The sequence below is a fragment of the Cupressus sempervirens genome, chromosome 2 (genome assembly GCF_028749045.1).
Source record: "Cupressus sempervirens isolate cs-2001-9-10 chromosome 2, ASM2874904v1, whole genome shotgun sequence".
Lineage (NCBI taxonomy): Eukaryota > Viridiplantae > Streptophyta > Pinopsida > Cupressales > Cupressaceae > Cupressus > Cupressus sempervirens.
In genome coordinates, this window is record NC_143119.1 from 764,212,734 (window position 1) to 764,225,563 (window position 12,830).

General features: G+C 36.4%; 1 protein-coding gene across 2 annotated transcripts in view; it reads right to left on the reverse strand.

The window, feature by feature from the left end:
• The window catches only part of LOC149575691 (DNA topoisomerase, type IA, core), a 273,230-nt gene that overhangs the window by 203,720 nt on the left and 56,680 nt on the right, over positions 1-12,830 (reverse strand). For both annotated transcript variants that reach the window (XM_089815443.1, XM_089815444.1), the window contains exon 5: positions 9,442-9,488. In XM_089815443.1, the coding sequence (XP_089671569.1) occupies positions 9,442-9,488 (47 nt within the window). The remainder of the gene's footprint in view (positions 1-9,441; positions 9,489-12,830) is intronic.

Sequence of the window (12,830 nt, forward strand, 5' to 3'; positions counted from 1 at the left end):
ACCCCAGATGAAATGCTGAAATCATACACGACTATGTGAAAAAATCATCAAAAACTTTCATTTGTGGAAAAATGGTAAAATCCGACAATTTTGTTAAAAAATATGACTCACAATTTTGACCAAAAAAATAATCAAAACTTGTAATATCCTATTAGATATTTACACCCAAATTTTCTCCCAAACAATTTCAGAATACAACAAAGAATTTATGCAACTATATGTAATCTCATTTCATTCTTTCCAATGCCCTCTTAAGAGTGTGGAGATATGCGCTATTGATTCCATTCATTAATTCCTTCTCCTTTTCAACTCTATTAAATTCCCACAAGGTTTCTTCAATGATTTTATGGGTGTTATCAAAATGCACTAAGGCTGTAATAACCATATCATCCGATACTTTCAGTTTGTCCTCCAAATTATATGGTCCAAATTCATCATCTTGACATAGAATTTTTTATTGGTCCTTCAAATCAGCCCTTATAGTGTCATCACCATGGTTTAGCTCGTGTACAAGCTTCAACAATCCTTTGGTTGGGAAGTAATTTCATCACTTGCAGCTCTATTTTCAAATTCATTTAAATAATTCTCTTCCACCACAAAATACATAACCTCCTCTTCCACTATGTCATCATTCTTAAATGGTTCATCATTATAGAAAGTGTTGTCCTGCATTTTCTCACCACAAAATGTAGGTAACAATACAAAACTTTTCAACTTAGTTTTGCATTTCTCTGAGTTAAATTCATTATTTAATTGGTTAGTTTTGATCAATCACACGACCCCAATTGATATAGTGATCCCTCTTACCAAAGGCTTCCATCAAGTCTTTTTAGTTTTTCTGTATGTTGAGCCTATGCTTGATTTTTGAAGCCTTCAAATTCTTTTTTCTCATTTTTTAGTGTGTGTTTGTTAGCTTTTGGTCTTTTGGCTTTGCTCAAATCATTGCTTTCGGTTTTCCCTTTGATTCGATCTATCTTAGGGCTTAATTAGAGTTGGCAATCAAAATATATGATCATTTTAGTGCCCAAAAGGTGGACTCTCCAGGTGCAAATGCACGATTTAAAATATCGTATATTATATTTTAAAGTTGACATTCACTTTTTGAAAAATATAACATAAATCCACTTTATGTTATGTTTTTAAATTACTTTATCACTTAAGTGACTATAGTGCACTTTTATGTTATATTTTCATGTTGAGTTGCTTTTTAAAATTTTCTCTTAACTGACTATAGTAACTATATAGTTTGATTTAATTTTTGAGTTTTAATTCAAAACATCTAAAGTAAATATTAATTTTTGAATGGTATTTGCACATTATTAATTAAACTATCTAGTGTAAATATTATTTATGACCCAATTAAGTGATATTTCTTAAAAAATCAATTATAACATGTGCTTAATTGATCACTAAGTTGTGCAAACATGTCTTTTAACTCATTTGCATGTAAAATATGCAAATGCTCCTAGAGAATGTGTTTTTGAATTAAAGGCATGTAAATGACTTTAAACTTAAAATATTCAACAAGCTTTCTAGAGTGAGCAATGCATATTCAAGTTTTTAAAATGTGCAATCACCTTTCTAGAGTGTGTTTTGCACTAAATGGCTCATCAATTTCATATTTTTAAAATATGCAATGCTCCTCCAAGAGTGTGATTTGCACCTTGAGGGCATATGACATATTTTGAAAATGTGTAATGACATTCTAAGAGTGTGTTTTACATGGGCAAGTCATATGACATATTTTCAAAATGTGTAATGGCACTCCAAGAGTGCGTTTTTGACCAAATGCATATTTTAAAACGTGCAAACACTCCTCAAGATTGTGTTTGGGATGAAAAAGGCAAAAGACATGTATTTTAAAACATGTAATCTCTCCTAGAAAATGTGTTTTGCATGTATTTAATGCATTTGCAAAAAGTGAACCCGAATTTGAAGATTGAAAGGAAAAAAACTTCATATTTTCTTCCTCAAAGAACACATTTTTGATCAAAAATACTTAGATCTGCACCTATAATGGCTTGAAATCCATCACAATGGGGGTGTTTTTGAGTTTTAATGCATACACATGCATTTGGGGGTCATGATTTTGCATATTCAAGACAAAAATAATTTAGATGTTTGCATTTTCGAGCCACATTATGGTGAAAAACGCTCAGATTTGGGGCAATTTTGATCACGTTTTGGCTCAAATAAAAGTCATTTTGAGGTTTTGATCCATATATTTGCTATTGAAGAACATGTTTTTGCCTTCAGATGTCAAAAATGTTGCATTTCATGCCTTCTACGAATCATGTTTTTGCTAAAAACGCCCAGAAATTTGGATTTTTATCCACTTTTTTGCATTTTGGAGTCACGTTTTTTTGCATTTAGGGAAGACATTTTTGCATTCTCAAATCAAAAATGACTCAAATACATGCATTTTTTGCCCATATTTTTGCAAAAAACGACCCAGATTTTTGCATGAAAAGGGCACATTTTTGTTAAAAACACCCAAAAAATTGCATTTCCAGCCCATACGTTTGGATCAATAGAGGTCGTTTTTGAGTTTTAATGCATGCTATTGCCTTTGAAAACCAATTTTTTGGCATTTTTATGTTAAATTCTACCATTGTATGCTCATTAAGCATTCATTATTTGCAAGTGTGGAAGAAGTCAAATAGTTGTTTGTAAATCCAGATTTGAGGGAGAATTGGTCTTCAAGTTTATAAAACTTGCTATTTTGGCTCTTTGATCAACAAATAAGTGGACATTTTCAATCTTGCTTACTAATTCATGCTTATCTTGCTATTTTGATGCATGTTTTAGCTTGATGTTGCACTCCAAATTCAAATTTGCACATGAAAACAACTTGCTTGTTGACATGTTTGAGTCTTAAAATCAAAGGTACGTGTTTGCTTTGTGCTTGTTTTTGTTGTTTGTTTGCTTGTTTTCTTGTTTTTCTTCTTCCGGAAGAAGTTGCAAGTTCTTTCCCAAAAACTTGAGCATGTTTCACTTCACTCCAACTTCCACCATTTCATGCAAGTGCATCATTTCATTCTACATTTATCATTACATGCCATAGCACATTGCATCTCATTCCCCACATGCAATTACATGTAATCTCATCTTCCATCCGCATTTACATGTAATTCCATTTTTTATATGCATTTACATATTAACCTATTTTCCAAACCCACTTTCATGTAATCTCATCCTTTCAACCTAATTACATGATTAAATCAAGTCATGATTACATGTAAATCACTTTACATGCGATTACATCTAAAGAACCCAATTTTAGTAAAAGATCACACTTTTAAACACCAAAGTCGTCATTTGCACACATCCATATGTATCCCAACTTGCATTCTTGGCCATACCCACAAAAGCCCATCATTGCCCACATAATCCATCTTTCCAAGTCCGACTTTGGCCCTTTCCATCCAAATACATATGTTTTCCGATTCATTTGCATCCAATTACATGATTACATCAAGTCATGATTGCATGTAAATCACTTTACATGTGATTGCATCTAAAGAAACTGATTTTGGTAAAAGGTCACACTTTTAAACACCAAAGTCGTCATTTGCACACATCCATTATGCATCCCAACTTGCATTTTTGGTCATACCCACAAAAGCCCATCATTACCCACATGCAATCCATCTTCCCAAGTCCGACTTTGGCCCTTTCCATCCAACTGTATTGTTGCTTTGTTGATTTTTGCAAAGCTTTCAATTTTGTTCCTTGGATGACTCTCTTCCAAAGAATTGGGGACATTGAAATCTTCGAGACTCTACTGACTGTAACCATGGGGCTTTATGAGAGTGTGGTTGGCAGGTTTAGGACTCAGCAAGGATCCTCGGATCCTAGTGAAAGCACTATTAGGGTGAAGCATGGTTGCCCTCTCTCCCCCACTCTCTTCAGTATTTACATAGATGAGCTTAAGACTTTCCTCCAGGACTTCTCGCTTGGCGGGAATGCCTACTACTTACACCGGATTTTGATATCCATTTTGCTATTTGTTGACGGCGTAGTTCTTTTGGCTTCTTCCCTGGAAGAGCTCTAAGAAATTCTTACGATTTGGCCTCGTTTTGTTATGCGTTGTTAGTTATGAACCTAGGTAAGACTTGGGTAATGGTCTTCAATTGCTTAAAGACCTATCATCTCTACTTCTATTTTCAAGGCAACGAGATTGAGATCACCTCCTCCTATACTTACTTGGGGGTTAAGTTCTCTAGACCCTGTTGTAGCTTGAGACCTTCCATGCAGCCCCAAGTCAATAAGGACTTGGCTCCTTAGCTATGCTTGAGAGACAATGCTTTAGACATCGCTTCCACAACACTACAACCAAGATGTCCCTCTTGAACTCCTTGGTCAAACCAACTATCCTACACAATTCTATCATTTGGGGGACATCACTTCCAAGACACCACAACCAAGATGTCCCTCCTGGACTCCTTGGTCAAACCTAGTTGAATGCTAAATTTTGGCAAAATTTTGAGTCCCAAATACTATGCCAAAGGAGAATCTTCATATGTGACTGTGTAAAATCTCATCTTCAAAATGTTCATGAAGTGACAATGTTTTATGCATTACAAACAGCCCAACAAGACAATTTGCGCAGTTTTGATGACTATTTATTGCAAGTTCATGAAAGTGACTATGAAAAAGAAAAGCGAGATTATTCACTCAATCTAAGTCGTCTTCCAACTAGTTCTAAAGCAAATGGTGGTATCTCTTCTTTTGGTATAAGTCAAAGTATTAGAATTTTATCAAGTACAACAACTCCACACTTCTCGCCGGATGCACAAAATATGGACATAGTGCTTACAACTGAGAAACATTCTCTAGAAATGAAGGCTTCAACTTATGCAGATGTTGTGAGGAATCTTAATGCTCAAAAAGAAGATGGTCTTCTTTTCAAAGTGGCAACAGATATAGAAAGAACAATGTATTGGATTAGCAATTCATGTTTGGAAACAATGTATCAATTGAAGAAGTGCACCTATACAGCAACTCATGAGCTTATGTGAGCAAATATTCCAAAGCACTAGAAAACAAGTAGCATGACAGCGATAAAAAAAGTATGAGCAAGGAAAAGTTTGGCACTTTGAAAGACTTAACAGTATCAACAAACTAAGCAATCAAGATAGGAAACATTATGTGATCTACAACAAAAGAAGACCCTATTATTACTGAAATAAATGAGATAAGACCTTATATCTGAAAGCAAAAAGTCATCTCTTAAAATGATTTCTTGAAAAGAGGTGGTGCAAACAAGGACTACAATGGTGGAGCAGCGAAGTATTCGATGACAATATAAGTAATTGCATGAAAGTTGAATCCCAATAAACGAGTCAAACTTGAAGGTGGTGAAATACAAAGCACACACTACTGCAAGAAGGAGAAATATACCTTTTAAATTACTGTGTTTGGTGACAAAAGCCAGTGAGTGTCACACTTTTCCCTTGGAAGTACTAATATGGAGTGCCAATGATCTGATCTATAAATAAACATCTGCTAGACATTCATGGTTATCGTGTTTTTTGTGGTTGCCTTGTATGATTAATTGGACTTGACCAATCTTGTTATCTGGTGAAAATAATTAGGAAGAAGAGACACTCCAATTCGCTTGTCCAGTAGCCATGAATTTCCTTCCAAAGTTGTGAATGCGTATGCGGCTCAATCATGACATATTCTCTGTATTTCTCAGTGCAATGAAATTCATCACTGGAAGCCTCAACATCTCAAAAATTAATTGGGTAAGGGTATGATTGTATCAGGACATCTTCCTTCATTGTCTACAAGCATTTCATGAAGCAATAGCAATGGTGATGTATATTTGATTATTACGACATAATATGAGTCACCACAGAGGTGTAGCAAATATATGCAACAATCAACGCTAGAGGATGTCGTTTGGATTCAGAAGTATGCATGGAGCCAAGCCATCGATGAATTAGATGCTATAAAAAGGGGGCAATCAAGTCCATAAAGATATTAGTATTTAGATGCCACGACAAACATGGGTATTGTGACGACATCAATATAGGGAGAATCAAATTATGATTGGATTGAATAAGTGATTTGATAAATCACCGTATTGCTCACTAACAATGTGTGTGAAACTTGTTTGCGAAAAGCCAAGAAGAGACGACACAATGACCACAAACATGTAAAAATGGAAACTTGAAGACAGGTTCTAGAAGAGAGGTTTCAGACACACATCTATAGGAAAGATTCTGAAGAAATAATCGAACTAGATAGATGTCATGGATTCAAAAGTTCACAAATAATATGTGATGTTCATATTAAAAGCATTAACAGCAAGGTAAACATTGCGGATGAAGTTCAGATATTTTAATTTCACTAAGCTCAATCCAAGATGAGTGGCGATTGATTGAAAATAAAATCAAAATAATAAAATTAAATAATACTATTAACTGTAGAAGAGGTGTAATTTTTTTTTTTAACGGATATAAGTCTTTAACGTGAAAGGTCACATCCTTAATATAATAAAGATATAAAAGGATAATATGAAACAAACAGGAAAACATATTCTAAGACATATATTCGCAGCTAAATTATAAAAATAAATAAAGTTTTTGTAAGGAGGAATAAGGAGTGTAAAGCATGGTTTTGTAATATGAATTCAAATATTTTATTTTAATAATAAAATAAAAGGCCCTTTGTTTATTTTTATTAAAGGCATGAAGATTTAAATTGCAATTGATTCATCCTTTATAATCATCTTTAAATTACGTAAACAATTTAAATGTCGGATAAGTGGACACGATCATTTAGCATTTTAAATGTGATCATCAATAGATATAATGAAATATTGAATTGTTTCCGTATCTATATCCAATTTGTCTCCCTACCATAGAAGTAAAAGTTCGATCTAGAATAACATATTTGATCTACCACATCTTGATTATTAAATTGTTGACAGTATAACTGCATAGAAATTTATAAAGTTGTACGCGATAATTTTCATTGCAGTTAACTTTGTTGCCCGAATAAGCAAAGCCACTGGTCTTTTGAAGTATTATTTTTGGATTTATATTTGAAGTCAGAAAATCTATATCTTCCTTCTTACAAGCATCAAATCCATTATTGACAAATATTATACAAAATATCCATTCAATTCAAGCATTCAACATTAAACCATTTTAAGCACTCAACGTTCAATTTCATTTTAATTGAGTTTGAGGACCTTGCCAACTAGAGAACTCAAAGTTTAAATTCGCTCAATAAAAGCCTTAAACAGGGTGGTCAGCATCAAGGTGAAGGTTTACCTGCCTAGGTGTAGCGAAGCCTGAAGTGCAAGGGAATCAAGGGCATTCCCATTCGTTGGCCAGAACTGAGTGTGGAATCCTATTAGAGAATTAGCAAGCGCTTGGATTTCCAATCTATGGCTTTGGGAACCAACAAGATCGACTACCCTCCATAATTTATCATTTGGGGGACCTCTCTCCTGATGTTTGGTTAGGCTTCGACTAAGAGAGTCTAGACCCTTCTTCGACGTATAATCTGATGTCATCGATCCACCCCCCACAGTACGTCTTAGTCGAGTTTGGTGCTCATCCTTCAAGCTAGGGCCCGTCTTTGATCTAGTTTGGTCTATTCGTTGGCTTTGGGGCTTCATTGACTCCTTTGAGGGCCATCACAGATATTCTTACTTGGCCTATTGCTCTTCTGAGGCAATCGCAAGGGTGGATCTTGCTAAATGGGCCCAATGCTAGTTTGCCCAAGCCTCCACTCTTCTTGGTTTGATTGGATCTGGATTGACCAACTTTCCAATTTCAATTCTCCCTAGATACCCTAGCTCATGTCCTTCCCTCTTAATAGGAGCTAAATGTGTGTGCTCAGGCTGACATCTATAGATAGTACATTATCACGACTTGGAGTACCCATCCAAGGGAGCTCCAGCCAACGATGACCTTTTATGTTGGGAACTACATGGATATTTAGGACAGGATCGTTGTTCGTCCTTGGTACCTCACTTGGAATCTTTCAGGGTGGGCTCACACCAGCTATGTATTCAGACAAACCATTAGAGAGGACAAGATTTGCTGCCTTTTCTCTCTTAAGGAGATGGAGTTAGAGGCACATTTTCTTTTTCATTGCCCCATTAACTATAAGATCAAGGGGGAGATTCTATTGCTTGTTGAGAGGGTGCAAGAACCTATCCTCTTTTTTCAAATACACCGATCAGCAATGTCTTGCACTTTATCTACAAGAGGTCACGTGGCTCCGTGTTCACACTCTTGAGTCTCAATGCCTGTCGAGTAAGGCTTCAGACCAGCTCGCCACCTCCTTCACTATACGGTCCCTTGACTGAGGGAAGAAAAGGTTGTTCATCCTTTCCTCCACTTATTCGAGCCACCCCAGATCCGTGAGACCTCGTAGAGGGTACACTCGACAGCATCCCCTTACATCTAGCCATACCTTGAGACACCCCTAGATGATTATGTACCTTCGCCTTGGGTTGTATCCTTCAGTTCTTGACTACTTCTCGCTTGTGAAAAGTACTTAGGTTTTTCTTGCTCTATCTCTTTGCTTTTTTCTTTCTTGTTTTGTTCTTTCCGCAGACACCATTTGGTGATCTCTTCAATCCCTTAAATCTCTTTGTGGTGTCTTGCGAGACAATAATAAATTTATCTTATCTTATCTACTTCTGATATGTTTATCTGAAATCGAAATGGGTTATTGAATCTACTAGTTCACAATTAAAACAAAAGAAGTATTTAGATTACTCAAAAAGATCAATAATCTATGTAAGTATCACTCTAATATTAACACACACATATATATGCCTATAATTTTGCTCTATTCACAGAATTTGTCTTTTAATATATTTGCGGCAATTAATTATTTAGTTCTGTTCTTAATTCTGATTCCTCAATTACTTTTTGTTTTAGTTTGATAATTCCATACCTCCACCGAACGAATGGGCCTTCCTTTTATACTCTTCATGGAGGGCTGAATAGTCACAACCTTCGTTTGTATTCACCTCTTTTCAAGGGATGCAACTCTCTAAGTGGATCACTGCTCAAGACTAACTGTTACCCCTTAACTAACATGTAGTTATCAGCCTAATTGCTGTCTTTGTGAATCACGCATTGCACAAATGACTTGAGCAATTAAGCATTTATTTATATGCCTGTCTTGGGAGTTAATAGGGAAGTTGGTCAAATATCAGAACACGATTAGTTATTCCTTGGTTAGACATATAATATAATGTTAAAACATGGACAATCATATGGATTCAAACATTAATTTGACAGGCATATATATTTCTAGATATTAAGAGAGATTATGTATATTCAATTGGTTAATCTGTTTGGAATAATGTGTAACCCAAAACTCAAATATGATTTTAGAATTGAGCAAATTAAGTAACAGAAACAAATAATCTAAGGAATTATCAGGAGCATTGAGCAATCATACCATTCAGTTACCAGTGAACGAATATTTTCAGCAGCTTCTTCACTAATCTGTACAGCATATAACAACAAATGATATAAATGGAATATATTCATTACTTGAGTAAAAAAATGTTAAGATAGAGCAACGAGCACATACCAACTAGCATTTTCAAGGTAAAGAAAACCCACCAAATATCCAAAAGAAATATTCATAACTGAAATAATTCTACAAACTATAAACATATGGAGAAGCCAAAAATAATTTGACAAAATACAATGCTTATGCATAATTCATTTTCACAAGAACCAATAACAGCAGTATAATGAAGGAGGTGTTACAGCTGATCATGTAACATTTATGTGTGTTGCCTTATATTGGAATCGCTTCCCTTGCTAAGATGGTAACAATACTAGAGTCGCATTGTGGTATTGCTATCAGGATTCAACTATGTAGTTCTTGAGTCAAACTCATTGACCCACATTTCATGCGTAGTGGTTCACATGAACCCATCTCATGAGAATGAAGGGAACACTTAGCACTAATTGGATATAGGTGATGCTCACAGAGGTGAAGCACTGGGAGTTCCTAGGAGGTCACCCATCCCAGTACTACTCCAGCTTAAGCACACTTAACAACGGTGCTTTGTCCATGGTTAAGCCCACTCTACTCGCAACCCCATTTGAAAAACCTTCACCAAGTGTTGTACCTTACGAACGATTCATTAGAAAGCCCCTTAAGCTCATCTTCTTACAATGATAGCAAACAAAAGGTAACTTATTTTTTAATACTCCCTTACCTTTAGGCTCTCTTGGCGAAAAAAGCTTCAAATTCATCCATCTTTCTTCCTTCTTCCTGAGTTTCTACCGATCACTTGCATACTCTAAAGACTTCTTCCACTGGTGCTTGCACTCTTAGTTAGTACTCTTATATTTTTATGTGCACTGGGTCTAAAAGAAATCTCAATTCTAGTGAAGCATCTTTTAATCTTTTAGTTTCAAAAGCTTGCAACTTACCAATTAATGTTTCCTTATTAAAACCTTTAATAAGGGCAATGACTTCTTCAATTGCATTTATCTTGTTCACATAAGTTGGTGTTAAAGATCTGAGAATCTTCTAAACGACTTTATTTTTTGTTATGGTTCCTCTTGAGCTCTTTATCCCTACAGTAATTCCAATAATCTTCTGCACATACGCTTTAAAAAGATCATCTTGCATTCTAGCATTTTCATACTTAGTCTTCCAATTATGCAATGAATTGTTGTCGGTAAATTCTATATTGTAGCCGATGGGTAGAATAGTATCTAAATGGGCGTGTGAAAATTGAGTCACCCCTTCGGGAAAGTATATGTACACCGTCCAGAAGGGACTTTGGATCATCATTGTAATCATCTTAATAATATTAAAGAGTGTGTATTGCGTACGTGAATAAAGTATCTATTCCATGTTATATCTTGCTATACTACATGCGATAAGTATCCTTTTACCATGTACAGTAAACATTTGGCACCGTTGTCAATCGAACTTGGAACAAAGGAAGTGTGATAAAGATTAATGCCTAATTTGCTTTAAAAATATAGGAATAAGATAAAAGATAAGGATGAAATATGCATAGCACAAGAAGTTTTAATTTTAGCACAACAAGCGGAGCGCAGACAAAAGCTTCAGCAGATTGCCGACGAACATTGAGGGGGTGAAAGAGCACAGACAAAGGGAGTGCATTCACCTAGCAGACCGAGGAGTGCTGAGGAATTGCTAGAAGAGACTCGACAGCGATTAAATTTGGTGAAAGAGACAAGGGAGGAGCTCCTTAACTTGTATACGTCGAGGGTAGAGAATCTAGACAAAAGGGAAGTAACTCGCACAGCTCGAAGTGCTGAAAGAGCACAAGCGTGGAGTGAACTCTTCATTCCCGATACAACCGACGAACGGATACAAGGAGAGAATCAAACAACTTTGCTTGAGGAAGATCTTTTTTCACCAAGTAAAGCGGTTGTTGGAAGTAAGGTGGTTGTCCGAAGCAGCGCGGTTGTGCAAAACAACGTGAGTGCTCAAAACAACGCGGGTACACAGCAAGTACCACAAAATCAAAACAAAGTAGCAATGGCAAGACCAAAAGAGAAATTGCCAAAGTTTAATGGTGACGGAACGGCAGATCCAATTAGACACAGCAAGACGTGTGAAACAATATGGATAGCAAATGGCATAACAGACGAGCATGATTGGGTCCAACAGTTTCCAATGACCCTACGGGGCGTAGCAATTGATTGCTTTGTAGACACTGATCCTTAGAAGCTAACTACATGGGTAGAAGTTAAGGAGTTCATGGTAGAGTTCCGACTGCTACGGGACAATAACGAAATTGTAGCAGAAATATATAGCACAATGCAGGGAAAAAATGAAATGGTCCGTGTCTATGCAAGAGGGCTAAAAGAGTTGGTGGGAAAGATAGAAAGCCCACCGGCTAACGGATTAAAGAAACGATGATTTGTTGAGGGGCTACGGCCGGCTCTTAAGAAGAAAATGAAGATCGTATCGCCAGCATCATACACAGATGCCTATAATCAGGGGATGGATCTAGAGAGTGAACAAAAAAAAGCAAGAAGAAGAAGCACAAATCGTCGGATTCCAACGATTCATCGTCCGAAAGTAGCAGCAACAACGAAGAATCAAGCAAGAAAGTTCCAGCATTGCAGAAGGATATGCTACGAATGATGAAAGAATTTAAAAATTTGAAAAAGAATCCGAACTCAGTTAAGGGGGAATTGTGGGGTGCAAACTATAAAGAGTAAGGCCACGCAAACGGCTCCTGCCCAAAAAAACAATTCTATGATATCTGTTAGGTTGTGGGGCATTCCATAAAGGAATGCTCGTTTAATATGAAGTCAAAAGGACACCAACAAGTGTTACTGACACAGGAACTGTCCGCCAAAACAAACACAAACAACAATGCAACCTCAGGAGGATATCGCAATAATAACCGGTGTGGAAGGGGTGTTAATAATAATAACAACAATAACAATGGAGGCCGGAGTCGGAAACAATACGACGCGAGTGGATGGCTGATGATACAGTGTCATGCATGCAACCTCTGGGGGCAATTTGCCAGAGATTGTACCACGAAAAAGACACTGCAGCTATTATGCAAATGGTGTGGTCCGAGAGACCACGAAGATTCAAAATGCCCGAAGCAAGGGGTAAACTTGTTAAGCATCGAAACATGCGATGGGAAAACATTGGCCATTACACGTGAGCAAGCTAAGAAAGCAAAGTACCCTAATGCGAAGGAAGAAAAGAAGAGGTTGTAGCAAGCACGAACAGAGTTGAAGAAACAAATGGAAATAGGAAAGTTGCAAGCAAAAGACACTGCCAATACCTCAAAGAGGAACTTGGATGAACAAAAGATGATAAGG